At 32.2% G+C, this 20,380-nt stretch overlaps 1 protein-coding gene and 1 non-coding gene across 2 annotated transcripts; one reads left to right on the top strand and one right to left on the bottom strand.

Annotated features, from left to right (window-relative positions):
• Positions 1-1,711: 1,711 nt before the first annotated feature.
• TRNAH-GUG lies at positions 1,712-1,783 on the top strand. The gene has a single exon. It is a non-coding gene; the product is annotated as a tRNA-His (tRNA).
• A 2,840-nt stretch (positions 1,784-4,623) lies between these two features.
• LOC122602812 (auxin response factor 8-like) lies at positions 4,624-10,679 on the bottom strand. The gene is made up of 14 exons (XM_043775410.1): positions 10,625-10,679; positions 10,174-10,286; positions 9,984-10,082; positions 9,820-9,876; positions 9,526-9,681; positions 9,372-9,456; positions 8,925-9,015; positions 8,649-8,813; positions 8,449-8,571; positions 8,210-8,285; positions 6,672-6,819; positions 5,489-6,513; positions 5,211-5,401; positions 4,624-5,130 (listed from the first exon to the last, which is right to left on the bottom strand). Exons 1-14 carry the CDS (start codon positions 10,677-10,679, stop codon positions 4,953-4,955), a joined length of 2,562 nt encoding a protein of 853 aa, XP_043631345.1. The 3' UTR covers positions 4,624-4,952.
• Between the last annotated feature and the right edge of the window lie 9,701 nt (positions 10,680-20,380).

Genomic DNA, 20,380 nt, shown 5'->3' with positions numbered 1-20,380 from the left:
TTTTAGTGATCAGTATTTGATGATGTGGATTGTGGACCTTATCTTTCTTTTTCTACAATTATCTATTATTATTATGAACTACAAACAGCAATTGCGTTGTTTCAAATATACGTTGTCTCATACTTGTAATCAATCACATTTCATTTTCCTAATTTTCGTTTGCCAATGAATATAAATAAAGTTTAGTCAATAATTTTACTCGTTAAAATCACAAAATGATGTTCTTTTGAAGCAAAACTTGAGAAGTACTCATCATCATAAAGATTGCCCAGATTCTTTTCGTGTCGGGAAAATGTACCAAGGCTTCTAAAGCATAGATTTCATATATGTGCAATCATATATGATAGCTTTTGATTTCAATTTTACAGCTTATATTTTTGTTTTTGTAAATAGACATTTATTCGAGAACAATAGAAATATATTTGCACTCGAACGTTACAGGCAAACGTATATACAAAATTTTGAAACTTTACATGATTTAGATTATCTCGCGTATCAATACATGAAAATTGGTGTGTATAAAAGGACCACCTTTTATAGATGAAAAACACACACATAGCAAACTCACTGCAATTCTCCGAATCAGCATCCCATCTCCGTGCTTCGTTCCTTTTTCAGGCAAGTGTTTAAATTTGATAGTACTCTGCTTCGAGCTGGTGTACCTTGGGAACAGACTACGAATCTGTATAAGACAAGTGTGTTTGTTTCGTTCATTTCGTTGTCTTCTACAGTATTTGAACTTATCACTTCTCATCTTCGGTTTCTCCTCATGTTCTTATTATTGTTTATTTACTTTGTATATTTACTTTTATTGTATCGTAATTAGTTAAAACAATGAGAAGTGTTTTATTCAGTATTTCCAACAAAAAAGCCGTCTCACTACCCGGCCTAGTCCCAACAGCATCACACCGTGATGTAGGGCCTGAAAGTGGTAAACACCACACCGGGTATATGGTTGTGTATTTTGTTTCGTTTTATTTAAACATATAGTCGATTTTTCAAAACATGGACAGGTTTTTGAAATATTTGGCATATCCCATGATATGATACATTGTACACATATCATCGAAAGCTTTATAAAAAGATCATGAACCAAACACATTGTTCGGTCCAAATGTCCAAAATGAATCCAAACATGTTTATATTGTTGGTGAAGTGAAGCATGTGGGTGGGTTCTACAGTATTACCTTTGCACCAACAGATTCTTGGCTCCAAGCGATGAGAAAACTAGTACAACTTCTTTATGATCTGAGATAGGAGTATATATTTTGCTCAAAAATCTATAATTTTTTTTAGCAATGATTTTGATAGTGATAATGCATATGAATATCGTTAATATCTTATTAATACTTCATATGTAAAAAACCTGATTTAAGGTGTATGGTCATGCCCAGTAGTCTAATGCGTTACTAGAATGTGTTTCTACTTTCTAGTAATTGTATATCGAGTACAATCACTTAAAGTCACATATAGGAAGTCTTAAATTTCTTAACCACACAATATAAATTTTTATGTACTTAATTACTTGTTAACCTAAAAATTATCACTAGCAAAACCTTTTATCTAAAAGTATCAAAATCCATACTGCATTTGAATTTAAGATTCATTGTTTCGTGAAACTGGCTACCACTTTCCAAAAACCCCAACTAACTTTCCTAAAGTTAAGCTACGTTTATATTTATAACTACAAAATTAAGTTAAGAATAACAAAGTGGCTGTAGTTTAGTGGTAAGAATTCCACGTTGTGGCCGTGGAGACCTGGGCTCGAATCCCAGCAGCCACACTTAATTTTTTTCATTTATTTTTATTTACTCTTTGCTCAGAAAGTTTACATGGATTTAATTTATTAATCGAAGATCTTTATTAGCGATTTCATCTATCTAATGACTAGAACTCATATATGGTTGTTAGAAGTTTTAAATTAAAAACAAAATTTGTATAATGTATAACTGTATACTTAATTAGTAAATGCATTCTTCAGGTTTCTCTTCTTCATTTTTTTTTTAAAAATCTTTTTTGACTTATATACAGCCTCTTGTGCTGCCTTGTAAACATCTTTATCTATATAATATGATTTTCAAAACAATGACTAAGTGAGTAACTGCAGAGAGAAAGAAGTGAGATCCATTGAGAGTCGATTGAAAGTCTTAATCCGTTCATGTAAGTATGTCTTTGGAGATACAATTATGACAAGGAGACTTCTATTATTGTATCTACTCCGATGAGACTGACTTGTGAAAATGTTAATGAGTATTAAAAGGAGTGTCCATTCTTGTAATCCGGTTGTAATTAGTGGTTTTGTGAAAATGTAAAAGGAGTGTCCATTCTCATTCTCTTGAGCCAAACAGTTAAACACTACCGAAAGAAGATTGTGGATTTTTCGTAATTATTTAGTTACATGCCTAGCAGCTTTTGGCTCGGTTGGATGAAAGATGTTTGAAAAATAAGTGGCTTATGCCACACACCAGGCAGGCAGTGGCGTGCCCAAAGGGGGGAAGGGGGTTAATACCCCGTCAAAATTTAAATTTTGTTATGTATTTTTAAATTTTTTATGAACTTTAAAAAAAAATTTATATGTTTTTTTTATCATTTTGCCCCATTTTAAATTTATATTTCACTAATTTTTTAATTTTGCTCCCTCTGATATTTTTTCCTGAAAGCGCCACTGTACGCAGGAACCATTTTGAGACTAGTCGCATTGAAGAGGTTGTTTGTCCGGTTAGACAACAACAAAAACAGAATAGAGTATATTGTTATATATGGCTTATTTTCATAACAATTAGACTAACACAATAAACGTACAATGCAACAGTGATAAGAACTTTTAATTTGTCTGAATATACTATGAGTCGGTAAAAGTAAGAGTTACACTAGTTTTTATTATGCAGTTTTCAGCTTGTTAATATTTAGTTTGTTAAAACTTATAAAAAGAAAAATGATATTTTAAAATAGGAAATGTGTAAGTATAAGTTGATAATAACAAATATGAAGATTATCAAATTGTTATATCTATCTAATACAATATTGATTAAAAATGTGGAAGACATATAACAAGATCGAAGGTATAAATACGAAATAAGAAAAAGATGTAATTTATCTATAATATAACTAAAAGAAGAGGTTGGGGGTACATTTGTATGAGATTACACATGAAACCACGATCAATTTTAGGATTATAATTTCATTAAAGATTTAAAAATGGATATATTGGTATAGTTGTCCATAATATCTTACAACTTTAATTGTAAGCAATTATTATGTTATTATTTATTTATGTCTTTTAATTTAGTTTGTTGTCCATTATCGGTTTATTATGGCTTCTTATTCAACTACAAAAAATAAGACTACGTTAGTTCATCTTGAATATCTTAACCCAACACATGATAATCATCATCTACGACTCCGTGATGTGCATGTATGGACTGTTTCGGATTGTAACAACCCAAAGAAAATTAAAACATTCGAGATGGTCTTTGTTGATGAATTAGTATGTTTTTTTTATAATTTTTTAAAAGTTTCTACTATATATGTATATTTGTTTTTAGTTTTTTGTTTCTAAACATGCATATTTGTTTTTGGGCTTCTTTTATTTTTGGGTTTTGTTAGTGACAGCCCTTAGGGTTGTCAGTAAAAACTAATTGGGTGCATTAAAATTTGTACCTTGCTGTTTGAAAAATCAGGGGCGGTTTTTAATATATAATGTACAAGTTTTTAAGCATGTAACATGTTGTTAGTGACAACCCTTAAAGCTGTCATTATCATTTTCCTTTATTTTTTTAGACACACATATAAATATATAGCCTAAGAAAAAGGGGTAAAAATTTGTATTTGGTTACAACTTCAGGAGATCGAAAGAACCAACTGTTTTTCTTCACTTTTTTCATCATCTGACAACTTTCTTTCTTTCTTCAAACTACAAATTTTATATTTAACGAATTATTAAAAAATAATAAACAAAAGTAATGAATTTGTCAATAAAAAAAAAAGTTGAAAAAAAAGTAATTGATATTGATATAGAGTTAATCTTCATATGTTTCGTTCTTTAATTTGTCCTTGAATTTTATTTAGTTTTTATTTAACATATTTCAATATTTTTTAAAAACTTAAATTTATATATTTTGACACTATCCGTCTAATGGACGGGCCTGAAGCCTAATAAATTAATGTAAAGTTAGTTAATAATGTTTAGACTCATGTATTTTAGGCCTATAAATCATTGCTCGGATATAAATGACGCATTAAGTTTAAATGTGGCCTCTGAACTTGCCCAATATTACGAATCAGTTTCAGATCATGGCCAACAATTCATACGAGGACAATGAAAGATCAAAAAAAGCTGTGAATCTGTGCTGGCTTACTAGTTGATTTTGAAAATTAAACCGAAGTTTATATTCCATATCTTCAGTTTCATTGGTTGACACACTGATTCACTCATGCCCATTGCCCACTAGCTTTCACCAGTGTTTGTCACAATTAATTACACAAACACACGCAAGTTCAAAACTCGTAATCCACAATAACTTCGTTCCTTCCATATATCTGCTACTTTGCGATCAGTTCTTTCAAAAGAAAACTTGCACCAACAGTTTACATCGAGCATATAAAACATTTTACACCTAAGCATAAATATACCAAGTAAGTTACCAGGTAATTCATGGTATATATAGACGAATAGACAACAACAGATCATACATTTCCACAATAGTTAACAACTTCTTGCTAAGTATTTGTTCTAAGTATCCAATCAAAATCTTGTCTATCATTTACTAAATTACCAGGATACAACTAAAAGACCTAGCAAATGTGATCATAGATAACTCATATACGATACGAAGTAGCACAACATAGAGACTGGTCAATGGAGACCAAAAGCAGCAGCAAAACGCCACATGCTGATAGAAACTCAGTTACTTGGTCTCACAGAGTTGCAGATTGAAAACATCTTTCTTTTATCAAAAACCAAGTGAACCCATGGATGGAGGAAGACCAGAGAGGTCTCTAACATCATTTCCAACACTATTCATCCTTTCACTCGAGGTTTGGCTGAAAGTTTCTAACTCTTGTTTCCCAAGTTTCTGCACATCCTCAGGAGAAAGTATCTTGATATACCAGACACTATTTACAAATGCCCTGCACATGATGTATACACTGTCAAGTTCATTTGAAAGAAAATTACAATAACAGAGGAAACATAGGTAACTTTGACGTACTCCCAAGGTCCGTCTCCAAGGAGAAGCATCTCATTCTCCCTGTCAACGAATACAAGCTGCCAGCCTGATCTTTGAGGGTCGTCAAGCAACCCATCAATATTAAACATCTGACCCAGTTCTTCTCGCAGCTCTGGGTAGCTGTTGAACCGGGTGATGTCTAAAGATCTCCCCACCGAACCTGATTTATAAACCTGCACAGACACCAAAATACAACTAACATTAATACACATTCTAAAAGAAGCTTCAACAGTACACGATAACCATTTCAGTCCTTGCACCTTGACAAATGTACGATTAGGGTTCGGTGGGCCAATTTGTCCTGTAGTGGGCAATAACTCAGAAGAGTCCTGCATGTAGCTAAAGTATGGAGAATTCTGAAACCCAGAAGCCCCTGAAGGCATGGTGGTAAGGTCAGTTTCAGATGATGAAGTACCAATGTTTGAAACAGAAGCAGGAAGTAGAAGCCCAGATGAATCGATACTGGTTCCACCAAATAAACCCTGATTTTGTGCATCCAAGCTTGAAGTCTCCTGCTCCACGCCAGTGTTTTTCTCAGGATATGGTAAAACCGATGGTGTACCCGAAGACACATTGGGTTGTGATTGAGCAAACCTCGACACCCAGGATTGCTGGTTCGATTGCTGTTCAGTAAGTGTGGGCTGGCTTGTTCTTGAAAAACTCAAAAGGTTGCTACTTCCTTCAGAGTTTAGAGAACCCAACATATTCTGCATGGCTGAAGGGGTAATGTTGGAGTTGAATTTGGCATTCGGGTCCATGAACTCGGTTTTCTGAAATGAGTGAGACGGGACATTAGACTGTGGCCTTGTTTGAAGTTGTTCTTGTTGGATCAGATAAGATTCAGGAAACGAATTTGGTGGCCGTTGACTATTGACTTGCTGCTGTTGTGGTTCCTCAGGGTGATTGTTGACTTGCTGTGGAATCTGGGTTTGACCATGCATAAATTGCTGAGGTATGAGCTGCTGAATTGCTTGTTGCTGAGGATGTTGGAAAAGCGGGTTAGAGGTGCCTGAAACTGAATGCTGCTGAGAGAATGGGACAGACTGCTGTTGCTGAAACTGCATCAATTGTTGTTTCAAAGCATCTCCGCTCCCTAAATTCTGTAAACCCGCAGCCAATGCAGCTTGGTACTGCTGATTAAGATTATTTTGAAGGAAGGATGGATCGACCCGCTGTTGCATCCATGGGAACATCCCAACAGATTGAAAATTAAGAGAATGGAGTCCTTGCTCCCCGGTTTCACCTCTCATCCATGCCATCCCATTGACTGCATCGTCTCTGCCATCTATGCAAACAAATGCATCAAGAAAGAAAGTTCAAATTTGAACAAATGTCCAAGTAGGAGAATTAACACAATTAAATCCAGATATTATTTTAGTATCAAAGTTCAGAACCGCTCTAACATAGTTTTAGGACTAGTAATGATGCATCCAATAGTTATACCCTGAAAAGAAGAAGCTCCAGGATACCAAGGCCTTTTCAGACGAAGGGGAAAGAGTGATGGATACATGGGAAATGTTGTTAACGGTTCAATTTCCCATAACGACACGCGGGGCTGCCTCTCACCAGCAGTTGATTCATCCCAACCGACCTACCAAAAAGATATTGAAAAGATTAAAATATGTGAATGTGGTAAATATAAAATGCATGTACAACTTTTACCCGTACCCATAATTATATATCAGCATCTATGCTTGTATAAATGAATAGATATGTTGTAAGTATGAGTGTGTAGAGTGTTATATGTATAAAGTATACAATCATCTATTCTTCAAACTTCCTTTACCAAGAAAAAGATGCACCAAGGTGACAGCTAAACAACTAAAATATGAAGAATTATAAAAAAAAATCTTAACGTGACTAACATATAGCATCACTTATCAACTTTTGTGATTTTGCATTGCTTGTGATAATGATATTGAATATATATGTAACTTTAAAAGGGCTGAAATAAACCCATCCTCAAATTGTGTAAATTGATTATTTAGAGATAACTAAACAGAGCTGGTTACACTTGTGAAGAGATGAGCCAAGTCAAAGCAATAAAAAAACATCCAAAACAGCTTCAACAAATCAAACCCTAAATGGATGATCACCAATTTTTTGAGGAAACTACACTTAGTGAGACCATGCTAAAAGAATAGAGGCTAAAGCAATAAAATAGAGAACCTGTACAATGAATTCAGCACAGATTGTACAAATTGATTAATCAACATTCAGATAACTTATCTAGTCATTGTTAATAAACACAAAGGAAAACTGTAGTCCTAAAAGTTTTCGACCTACTGATGCAATCAGACAACTTGGTAGACATAAAATTCTGAGATATGTAAGGTGACCTATATATACCCAATAAATTAGTCTAAAAGAAACACAGAACAATTGACCCATTAAGAATCTTCCATATGTTAAGACTATAGAATCAACACTATCTAAAAACTCCGTACTTAAATAACAGATTTAGGGAAAAAAAGATGAAATGACAAAGCATCTCTCGTCCCGCAAGACATAAATATCTTCATGTTTCTATTTGAATGCAAGTCAAGACCCCAGAATATAAGTGCATACCAAAAACTTGATTAACTCCATAAGGAAATACTATATTCGTTCAAGTTTTAATTACGTGTAAGTCAATTTATAAAGTTCAAAAGCACCAAATTGAAATCTTAATTGGAATATACAACTATAAAACTATGACCGCTGTGATTCTGTGAACTATCTCAAAAGTATCACTAGTACCAAAGTTATCCAGCTTTCAAAGGTTTCTGAAGTATAGAATGGTGCTAATGTTCAACTACTCATATCAACTAGTAAACTACCTGTAAGGTACTAAGATAGTCCGTACCTACATGATGTTCGTTTTAAATTTGTTGCAAGAATAAATATGTTATATCTATACATATACTAAGTGATAATCTACAAATCCATACATCCAACATCATATACACATGGCAATTATATTTTCGAAACCATTGCTTTACCTTGACAGATCGCCAATGAGAATTGGGCCAGCGAACAGGATCCAGATCACCAATCCCCGTAATTGTACCCATGTATCTAGACAACGGTAAAAATCCTTGCGTTAGATATAGCAAATCACAAGGAAATAACTGATACTTAGTATTGCACCTTCTCTAATATTACCATTAAGAGAAGAACAATATATTGCTAATGTTGCTTCCATCAAATGAACAAAGAATAAAAGGAATCTTAATATTACCTACGAACACTGGATTCTTCGGTTTCAAAGAGCATACGGAAGCGCATCCCAACAGAAACACGTGTATGATACACAGCTTTTACATATTTTGAAAGTGGTATAACAAATTCACATGGACTTGCCCTGGATACATTTGGCACATAAATGAGAAGATATGATAAACACAAAAGAGTTCACATGGCTTATCATCTGTTAGGCACCTTGGATTATAGAATATTGTGAAACAACTATTTGTAGCAGCAGCATGAGCAGCTGCAGCAAGGAGTCCAATGTGCATGCTATCGCTTGATAAAACAGATGATGGCATTACAGTTTGTGGTCGAGTCGCACGACGGATCCCCAAAAGGAGCTGATTCTTTTCATTCCTAGTTTGTAAAAATATATAAGGCAATTAAGCAACATAGCTACATGGACTTTATATATACAGTCATATGCGGAAAATTCAGGCCAAAATGTAACATTGATCGTATATATACCAGATAAAAAGCACAGAATCGCCAGCAACAAGTCTCTTCGCGCTAACAAACACACTCCACCCTGTGGTAAGAAGATGACGTTTGGGCTGCCCTGCATTTGAAGAGCAAAATATGTAAAATAAAGAATCAGATAACATGGATATTAATGGATTTGTAACGTATCATTTTGCCAAAAGTCGCTCCTTACTCACTTGTACTTGTACCCATTCTAATTATCAAGAACAAAAGTTACACAAACCTACTTTACAATGTGCATTGTCTCTCTTGAAGTAAAAAATTAAGTGGCAATATAGTTATTTTGCTTTTAAGTCTCCATCACCAATGGTGCAATCCATCCTATTAAGTTTATATCACATGAATTTTTATCTTCCCTACAATAAACTTAGTCGTATATAATCCCAACAATGGATAATAGTATCAGAGGTGGGATGATAAAAATGAGGATACCGCGAAATATATGCCTGAACTTCCATTCCACATCATGGAGATCCCGTGCAATAAGTTCTTGTGCAGGTGGCTGCTGTGAGAAATCCTGTAGACCCGATATAAAATGTCACCATCTAATTCTATTAGTAAAAGCACAAGTAAAAGATGCAAGTACCAGTGGAGGGAAGACTTTTTCGGCCGCACGGCGAGGAACAGAGAATCCTCCATGGGTACTCGTGTCACTTGCTGTCAACGTCTTGCAAAAATAATTAGTTGGTTGTCTGCTAGAAGTACCCAATTCAACAGGAAGAAAAGTATCCTTTTGTTCTTGCTGAGAAGAAATCACATGCAAATAATACAAATCATAATTAACAAAGACTGTCTAAAGCCTATCAAGTATTAACATGATAAAAATCGGAACTTTTTTTTACGGCCAGCAAAAGATTAAAACTTTGAACACAAAGATTACCGGGGTCAAGGGCTGCAATGTCATTTGGGCATACACTTCATCAGTTTCAACATCTGCCTGAAATTGCACAATTGGGCAACCTTTCGTATGAGTAAATAAACCAAAATTTTACACTAACATTAATCAATTAAATAACTATTAGGCGTTAAACGAATAGAACCCACATGCATTGTAACATTGTGAAGTTGGCAGATCAACTGGGGAGGCAAACTTGGATAATTAGGTATATGGGCATCAACTTCTTTATTAGTAGTGGCAGCAACCTGGCTTCCAGTTTCAATTCACATCACTTAATAGTTACTGACAATGCATACATATAAATTAAAACAAACATAATAACAAATTGTTGAAAACCTGCTCACTATGACCCTGGGGGAAGTACACAACTCGACTTCCAACCATCGGTAACGACACAAGTGGACCGGCACACGCATGCCATAGCTCCGAATTCAAGCATTTCTTTTCTCCTTTCATATATTTATTACAAAACAAACAAAGTATAAATAAAACCAGCAATAAGATCATACATATACAAATGTCAGAACTTATAAAACACTAATTAATCAAGAATGAAATATACAGATAATATATATCAATATATGTATTATGTATGTATGTATATATAGGAATGCTAATACTAGGATACAAACAAGAAAGAATAAATGAAAAGGAAACATACACACACACATGTAAAAAGTCAGATTAAAAAACAAAAAAGCTACCAAAAAATACATAAAAAAATATATTTTAAAGTATCAAAAAAAAAAAAAACATATAAAAAAGAGGAAAGATTTGAAGAAGATACCTTCAATAGGCTGCTGCTGCTGCTGCTGACTCAACCCTGATGTTGAAAGTTTCATTTTTTATATATATATTTATATATATATCTATTTGGCTTATTATATATTTATATATATAGATATATAAAAACTATATATATAATTTTGAAAAACCTTAATCCACTAGTAACCAATAATGAAAAGCCCCCACCCTCCCACCCCCACCCCCGAAAAAAAATCACCCAAATTTCTAACTTAACATTTTATTTCTAACTAAAAGTAAAATTAACATGCATTATACAGCAGCTGTTAAATTTTAAAAAAAATAATAATAATAAAGGAAAAGCAAAACCCTAGCCTAGCTCAGCAAATGGAAAAATCCTAAATTCAGGAAGAAAGGAGAGAGGTTTCATGACCCGGCCGACCGAAGGAAACCTGAAGGAGCAGTAGCTAGAGAGAGAGAATGTTGAAATATAAAAAAGAAGAAAAGTGAAGTGTGTGAGAGAGAAAGAGATAGATGTAAAAGTGAGAGAGAGAGTATATGTATAGATTTTTATTTTATTTTTTAATATAAGATTTATATAAGATTATAGATAGATAATTGTGTGTGTGGGAAGAGAAGAGAAAGAGAAGAGAGGGGTGATCTGGGACCGTCGGGAAGACCGTACCTGGAGATCGTAACCGTTGATTTTGGAGTGACATGACAGTAGGCATGTGCGACCATCCTTCAGTGGTCGTTGTCAGAGTACGAACACTCCCTTCTTCCCTTCTTTTTTTTCACTTATTTTATTTCTTTTCTTTTCTTATTTTTATATTTTAGACAAATATAATAAGTAGCTATCAGATATCTAAGTTTCGCTATATAGCTTTTACATACAATAACAATATTTTTTAATATTTATTGTATAAGACCATTCGTAAAGTTATGTGAATGACGTAGGTGAAAAAAATGAATGGTTAAGAGGTATAGTGAAGGGAGGAAGGTGAATATGATCACCTATCTAAAAAGACAAAATGTGTGGTCCATTTTTACATATTGATTAAATATATTGTGTTTTTAATAAATAAAAATGATAACCAAATGATAGGTGAATGGTTAAGGGAAAAAATAAAAGATGAAAGAAATGAGAAGGTGGTGTTAATTTGGCAGGAAAAAGTGTAGGTGAAAGAGTGAACGGCTACGAATGGTCTAATGGATAAATGATTAAGCACCATGTGTTTTATGAATTAAGTATTAAGATGTGAAAGTATATATATATATATACCTAAACTTAAATATCTAACAGTCACATAATCTATATCCTCTGAAATATTGTTGTTCTTAAATAAATATATTAGACATGTTTGGCAAGAGTTTTTTAGAAGTTTTAGTTTTCAAATTCAAACAATAAGCTTTTATTGTTTTAAAATTTTTGTTTGAATGAACTAGTTTTACTATATATATATATATAAAGAAAACTCCAAAATGAAACGTTACTAGCTTTTATTTTGGATGGAGTTTTTACTTTTATAAAGTATACAAAAACCTCTTGAAGTTGCAGTCATATCTCCCATATCAAACACCTCTAAAACATAAAACTTCAAACTAACAAATTCGCTTAAAAACTACAACTTACATTTACAATCAAAAGTTATATCTACTTTTGTCAAACATGGTCATTATAAAGTAAGTAACCTCTAATGTCGTCTTTTACGGGTTTTGAATCTCAATATCATCTTCGGCGATGTATGAGGGAATTTGAGATGCAAACAACCTTACCACTACCAAATGTAGAAAAACTACTTTTAGGTATTATCAAAAGTAGAAAAAGACTTATCAAACCCTTAACATACATTTACAAAGTCAAAAACTCTAATCACTTGATTCAACCTATTAGTTCCAAACTTATTTGATAAAAACATATTTAAAGTTGGACATATAGATAAATAATGTTACCAAGCTCAAATTTATTATCAAAAAAAAATATGTATGTTCAAAAATATATTAACATTAATAGCTTAAAGTTTTCGGTACATACGTACATGACTTAAAATCTAACTATGTACCTGTTAAAAAATTGTTAATGAGAAATGAAGACGATTACGGAAAAATAATGAATTACAATTAAAAGTATTTAGACAATTCAAATAAAATACTATGTATTATTTATTTTAAGAGAAAAATGAAAATGGTGTTATCTCACATTAAGACGGATAAAAACTCACTCATATGATATTTTTTTAATCTGTTAAAAATTACAATATAAATAAATTTTTATCATACTTGAATAATAATACCATCTTCATTTCCCCTTTCATAATAAATATATATATATATATCAGTGTTAAGGTTATATGTTATATTTGAAAGTTGATAGAACAAACTGAAACAAAAATGTGGATGCTTATATAGTTATATCGCATAAATTATTAAGGATATTTAATTTAATCAAAGATTAGACTAAAAAAAGTGAGCTATAGATGATTATGATAAATAAAAATGTATTATTTGAAAGGAAATATTATATTCACTATACAATGAGTTGATTATTGTAAAATAAGTATTAAAGTAAAACAATTAGGACATAATCTTGACTCCTTAGATCATAATGAAATTGATTCACAAAGATCACAAAGCACAAATATATATAAGATATACGATGATATTCATGATGTAAGATAATTTTTAATGAGATAAAATTATTGTTTTAATGTATTTATTTTATTTTAATACGAATACTTGTTTTATTTTATGTAATTATGCTATAAAAAAAAATAAATGAAAAGGATATGTATTTCTTGCAAAAGCATGTAATGAATGGAGACAGGGAGGGAGAGTGAGGGCGTAAGGATCGAAGATAGTGAAAGGAGAAAGATATTTTTAATTAAATAATTGGGTTTTGATGTATTTTTATACATAGTTTTTTGTTTTCTTTTTGGGTCATACATATACTACTCTGAACACTTTTTTACTGTATTATTCAATGATTTTGTATATCTATTTGCAACACTAGCGCTCTTCCACCGCCATTCACCATCAGCATCAGCATCAGCATCACCATCACCATCCATCTTGGTCCCAATATATATACAAAGAATTTATCCATCCTTCTTAAAAAGTCATGACATTAATGCTTTGTATTATATCTTTTGATTACTAGCATGTATTTGATGCGTGGGCAATGGACGAGCCCCTTATGATTAAATATCCATTGTTGTTTAAATTGGAAAAGGAGAAGAAAATATGTATTGTTGATAGGTTCAATAAGGAAGAGTTGACATTCAACGGGCTCTGGAATTGGATAAGACACCCATCCACATCTGAGGAATTGGGTGAGTTCGCGAATTTAATAAGTTTGCTGGATGGGAGGGTTGTCTCTGATAGGGAGGATAAATGGTTTTGGTTGGGTGCTAAGGATAAAGTCATGACGGTTGGTAATGTGAAGGATCTGATTATTGTAATAGAGACTTCTCCAATAGGTATGTCTTCGATTGGTGCAAATGGGTCCCAAAAAAGTGTAGTGTTTTCATGTGGCGAGCGGCTATGGATCGGATTCCCACCTCGAAAGCTCTTATGGCCAGGAATTGTCACTTAGACAACCCCTATTGTGTATTCTGTGGCGATAGTATAGAGGATGTAAATCATTTATTATGCGAGTGCATTATAGCGGCAAGAGTGTGGCAGCATATAAGCGAATGGTGTAAGTCCCCCCCTTTTTTCGTTTTTTCGATTAAAGACTTGTTGGAATATCATGAGATCAGAGGAAAAAGTAAGATGGAAAGGAAAGCTATAAAAGGCATTATAATGATAAGTTGTTGGAGTATTTGGAAAGCGAGGAACGAGATTAAATTTGAAAAGGTCAACCGCAATGTGACTGGAATCCTTCAAGATATCAAGTCTTTCGGCTATTTGTGGTATAGGAATCGTACAAAGAATAAGAGCATAACGTGGGAAGATTGGTGTAATTTTAAAATTGTATAATTTGTTGTATATTTACCGCCGGCGCTTTGCCGGGGTCATGTGAATAAAAGTTTACTTTTCAAAAAAAAAAAAAAAAGCATGTATTTGGAATCGCTTAAGGGGTGTTTGGTATGATGGAATGGAATGGGGAGAAAGAGAATGAGAAAGATTTCCTTTGTTTGTTTGCGACAAAGAAAGAGAATGAGAAAGGAGAAAGGGGAATCAATTCCATTCTCCACAAATTGTAGAGAATGAGTGAGAATGAAAAAAAAAAATTTTTTTCTCTTTTTTTAATATGTTATATGTAATAAATGTATTATTATTTAAAATTTTATTTTTTATATGTACCAAACAACGGAATCAATTCTCTTTCCAAATACTCATTTTCTTTCTCAGTATTTCCATTTTCGATTACATTTCCATTCTCTATGATTCCCTTCTACCAAACACCCCTATTGTGTATTTAGCCACTTGATAGAGGCATATATAAGTTAAATAGAAATTCAACTTTTAAATCATAGTATAGGTATATTCGATACGGTGTTATACTTTCATGTAAAATCATTAATTTACACATCTGAAAGTTCAATTCGTTCTAACTTTAAACCATACAGAATTATTTATAACTACGCACGAGAGGTTGCCAACTCGTAATACTTGTTTGTATGGTCTACCCCGTAAGATTACAAGAATGCTACTTTGTATATTAACTTGTGGTTATAAATGTGTCTGCCGAACAAATGCATGGATTTATGCAGTTAGGTAGCTAAGATCTTGCACTATTTGTTACCGTTTTAAATTAAATGCTCATTAGAAGCATATTTGACTTGCCATGAGTCTTAAATCAACGGGAAATCATAAATCCTCATAAAAGAGTAGGAAGTGATATGTATATATACATCACCAAATATGTTTTATAGTGTTTGTAAAACACAGTTGGTGGTGTATCGTAAAAAATTGATGGTGTATAGATTGACTTCATAAAAGAATAGCCTAAAGATCATCTTAACTATTACATTGAGACATGTGATAAAAACATAGGGTGAGATTAGAATAGAAAGTTAGTGAATAACACTAATCATGTTTTGAGCTTTTAGGAGTATTTTTAGGCTAATTAACACTTTTCTTAATCAACTGATAATTATATGGAAATTCCACTTTACTTTTGAGGTCTCCGTTGTCAAATTCAACTAAATACTAAGTCCTTTTTTTTTTAAGAACAGCTATATATATTAAAATAAAATGACATCTAGCGAATCCTAGACGTCAAACAAGTCACAAATACAACTACAATGTCTAGGAAACTCGACAGAAAAATAAAATCCTAGATACCTAATGACATCACAACAAACATGCCCGGATTACAGAAAAAGGAGAGAGTTTTGAAACCACTCGTCACGTGACAAAAGAATTTTTCTATATCTGCTCGTAGCCCAAACATATGATTGTAGTAAATCCTAAATACTAAGTCCTTTTTGAGATTAACATCTAATTTCTTGGGTTTTTAAAAATCATTTAGCGTGCTAATAAAATTATAGTAAATTGGGAAAACTGAATGAAGTTTTCATTTATGTAGTTTAGAAATTCTAGTTATAAAGTTGTAGTTTGTATCAACCAAATAGTTAGATTCCATTGAAGTTTGTTTTCCATTAATAAAAAGTTAGTTGAAAATTGTAATCTGTATTTCTGGATGACACATTATTTTCTGTTTTATATATCATATTTGTGCTTAAGCGACAAATTGTTAAAAGTGTTCGAAACTAAATTTTGAACTTTAAGTTTGTATTTAAAATGAATTAAAGTATGTGATAGACTGATAGTTATATTCATTTCCTCTTAATAACTAAGTGAAATATCGCGAGAACTTTTTTTTTTTTTTATTCTTTTAAGCTTAACTCTAGATTGGTGTCCACACAATGCATCGGTGATGATGATGCCGATAGCGGTGTGATTATTAACGTAAAAGTAATTTCATTTATGCCGGAGATGTGATTAATTTTTGCGGTGGAATGTGAAAGGGGGGAGGAGGGGGACGAATTGTGAGCTAGAGTTTTTGCTATGTGTTTCTGCGTGAAGTAAAGATAGAGGCTGAATTTTGTGTAAGAGCATTTTTGTCACAATCTATAAAATGAAAATAAAGATGTATTAAAATGAAGGGTAAATTAGATATATCAAAAATTTCAAATTTAAGGGAAAGAGAATTGAGTTTGTTTTATAAAGGATCGGAGTATAGATTAACCATAAAAAATTTATTCTTTTTATGTGAGATAGTAAATTCTTATAAATGTTAATGTCATGTGGATATTAAATGCAAACCCATCTCTTCAAGACTTCAAAATCGTATAATGAACTTGTTTGTCAAATATTCCTTAGAATATAAGTAATTAATACGTTGTAAGTATTCTAATATGTACCTACCATACAAATCATCAATAATCATATCATATCTAAATAGAATCATACCAAATTGACATGATATTCCAGCTAGAGTTCACAGTTGTGTCAATTCGATGAAACACGTATATATGGATGACGGGTGATATTATTTTTTAGTAGATCAGTTGTTATATAAAAACAAGTGTTTATCCGCAAGTAGTTATAACATATGTATTCCTTTTAACCAATTAAAAGTAGGTCATTAAGTTGGATTAACAAATAGGTACGACAAATCAAAAGTGCAAAACATCACCGTAGTCCCTACAACCTTTGCATAAATTTTGTGACATTATTTATGTGTATGATATATTTGTCGTTATCTGTATGTGCTTGAGACCAAGTATAGACAATGAATAGAAAATGTACCATTACAAATGGACAAAAAATTGATATCAAAATGGTTACGTAATAATCATTTAAGATATAGATACATTGTGATAATACAATGGTTTGCATATAAGCTTGATAATAAGATACCAAAATAATTTAAAAGTGGCACATGATTTTGATAGTATAATGTGTTTTATAAATATTTGTTATAGGAATATAATAAGGATGTAAAGAAAATAAAGCCACAAATATGAGCGAAATTAATCAATTATTTTGGACGTGTGGTCCATGCTATTTAGGCAACATGCCCCTCCTCCATAACTAGTAGGGCCATTTTGTCAAACTCTTTTAGGTGGATTTTGTGGAAAGACATAGTACCATACTACCATGTTACAACTTTTCTAATTCTTCTTTCAAAATCATAATTTCTAGCTTTTGTTGTAAGTTATTACTATTATTATTGACGTACCTCAGGCTTTCTCCTTCTAAGCTATTGTTGGATTTATTCCCTTGATGGGTCAAAATGGTTAAGAAGATTATAAAGAGTATTTGTTTTCATTTGGTGTAGGTCTTTGTGGAAGCACATAAACGCTTCAATATTCAAAGCAATAAAAAGTTGTGTTTCTCAGTAGATTGTTTCTTTTATTTAGATTAGAAATAGGCGTATGAAATCCCATTTCATATGACCTTTATGTCATATATAAGTATATAACATTGTTTCCATGCCTTCTTTGGCGCGTTATTGGAGTCATGTTATGTTAACTAGAAAATTTTGGACCATGCAAAATTCCTTTGTTGAAACGGTTCGTTATTTTAGTATATATGCCGTAAATTTTTGACGGCTTAATTAGAAATAATTTTGTCATTAATATGTTTGTTTAGAAGTATGCAAGAAACCAAAACGTAACCCGTAGTAGCAACCTGAACGGGATGTGATATGACAAAAATATCAATATATTAATTCAGATATCAAGTGGATGCGATATAGCAAAATGCAAGTAGTGGTACGGGGTGTATCACAATAAGGTTGAATGACAAATAAAAAGTGTGAAAAAAACAAAAGAAGTAACTCGTAATAAAAAAATCCGAAAAAGAAAAACAAAACTAAAAAAGAAAAAGACGTGACAAAATCCGAACAAGATGCAATGTGGCAAAATCCAAACTATAAGAAACGTGCGATGTGTCACTTTATAACCGATGCCACGTGTCAAGTTTTAATAAGCATGGTTACTATTGATAACCATGCAAAAAAAAAACAAAAAAAAACTCCAAATGGGATCCGTAATGTCAGAATCTAAATAGTGATGCGGGGCATATGATGAACCAATAAAAGAGATCATATAAGCAAAAAAAAAAGGTATCAAAAAACCAAGAAAAACCAAAAGATAAATAACCTTAACGAAAATATAAATAACAAAGGAAAAATAAAATATTGTGTAAAAATTTCCAATATATTAATTCAGAACACAAAAGCCAAAAGACTATGATGAACACCAAGAAAAAACCCCAAACGGGATCCAAAATGGCAAAATCTAAATAGTGATGTGGGGTATACGATAAACCAATAGAAAGAAAACACAAAAACAAAAAAACTATGTAATAAACCAACAAAAACCGAAAGAAAAATAACCTTAACTGGATCCGATATGGCAAAATCCGAAAAAACGCGGGGTATAGGTGGACCAATAGAAAGAAAACACAAAAGAAAAAAAAACTATGTAGGAAATCAAGAAAAACCGAACAAAAAATAACCTTAACAGAATCCGATATAACAAAATCTGAGGAAAAACGTAAGGTACAGGTGGACTAATAGAACAACGCCACATGGCACGGTACAAGTGGACCAATAAAACAGCGCCACGTGGCACGTGACACTGTTCATAAACATTATCATTAATGAGATTACAATTTGAGTAATGTTAATGTATTTGGGATATATAAAGTTCGCATGTGTTAATATATTACATGTCACTAAACAATTTCCAAAATTTCTTGCTTAATCATTTGTTTACACACGGGCCGGGGGATGTTTCAAGTTTTTGTCAAGGATAAAACGAAAATCCAAATAAGGTCTTTTGTCGTATATATAGAGTGGGTTAAAGTTATAGTTTCCATTTGTATACGTATATGTTAGGTTTTCAGGGCCAAACAATAAACGAAAAGTACAGCTTAATAGATATCATAACCAGAAGTCATAAATTTTGTTGTTAAAAAAAAAAATACCACGTTGATAATTGAAGAAAAATTACAAACACTAATATATAAATGAATAGAAGTCTTATATAAATGTCAATGAGATTGGTGACTTATGAATAAGATTTTTGACTTTGAAAAATTTTACGAGAGTTCGAGTCTTACTTCTCACAAATGTGAGAGACGGGGTTTGGAACTCCCAGGTTTTATCTTAATTATGTAGTCAGGTAAAAAAGATGGCTTATATAAATGAAAAATATTATTAAGCTATTCTGACATGTTGTTAAGCTAATATCAATCCTAAGAATATATATAATCTTTATTTCTATATTATTAATTATATAAAAGTTATCTACCATTCTATTTTTATTAATAGTTATATAAAAGTTAGTTTTGAAATGTTTCAATTGTTCTTAATTAATGAAACCTTTATTTTGGAAAGAGTTATAGGAAAATTACCCAATTTACTTTTAATGAACTAATTTATACTTTAAAATCATATCTTACTAATTTACACCATAAACCCTCACTTTTTAAAATATCTTTATTATCTCCATTACATCAACCCATGTCACTCGCTGCGGCGGCCACCCCTAATAGTCGCCGTCACTGCCGTTGCATTACACGGTTACCGCGTTAGTTGTAATACAAAAGTATGAGGCCTAAAATAATTTCGTTCCTAAGCACTAACTTTCCTAGCTTTACTTGAGATACCATTCTTATAGTAATAGTTTAGGGAACTCAACACTTGGTTGTTTTGTGAAAATCCAAAATCAATGGTTTGGGAATTCAATAACAGTTGTCGAATTGTTATGTCTGTGTGCCACTGTCGATTGTGGTACCACTTAGTATGAAAAAGAAAGAAAAAGGGAGATGGTCCAAG

This window comes from Erigeron canadensis, chromosome 6 (genome assembly GCF_010389155.1).
Source record: "Erigeron canadensis isolate Cc75 chromosome 6, C_canadensis_v1, whole genome shotgun sequence".
In the NCBI taxonomy this organism is placed as follows: domain Eukaryota; kingdom Viridiplantae; phylum Streptophyta; class Magnoliopsida; order Asterales; family Asteraceae; genus Erigeron; species Erigeron canadensis.
This window is presented reverse-complemented; position numbering and strand designations above follow the sequence as displayed.

What these genes read in the sequence shown, in the direction of transcription:
- LOC122602812 (XM_043775410.1), bottom strand. Translation starts at nt 10,679, where the DNA reads ATGAAACTTTCAACATCAGGGTTGAGTCAGCAGCAGCAGCAGCAGCCT. An exon ending in TTCACAATGTTACAATGCAT is followed by an intron (nt 9,877 to 9,983) that starts GTGGGTTCTATT and finishes GTGCAATTTCAG; the next exon opens with GCAGATGTTGAAACTGATGA. An exon ending in GTTCAGGCATATATTTCGCG is followed by an intron (nt 9,016 to 9,371) that starts GTATCCTCATTT and finishes CTTCAAATGCAG; the next exon opens with GGCAGCCCAAACGTCATCTT.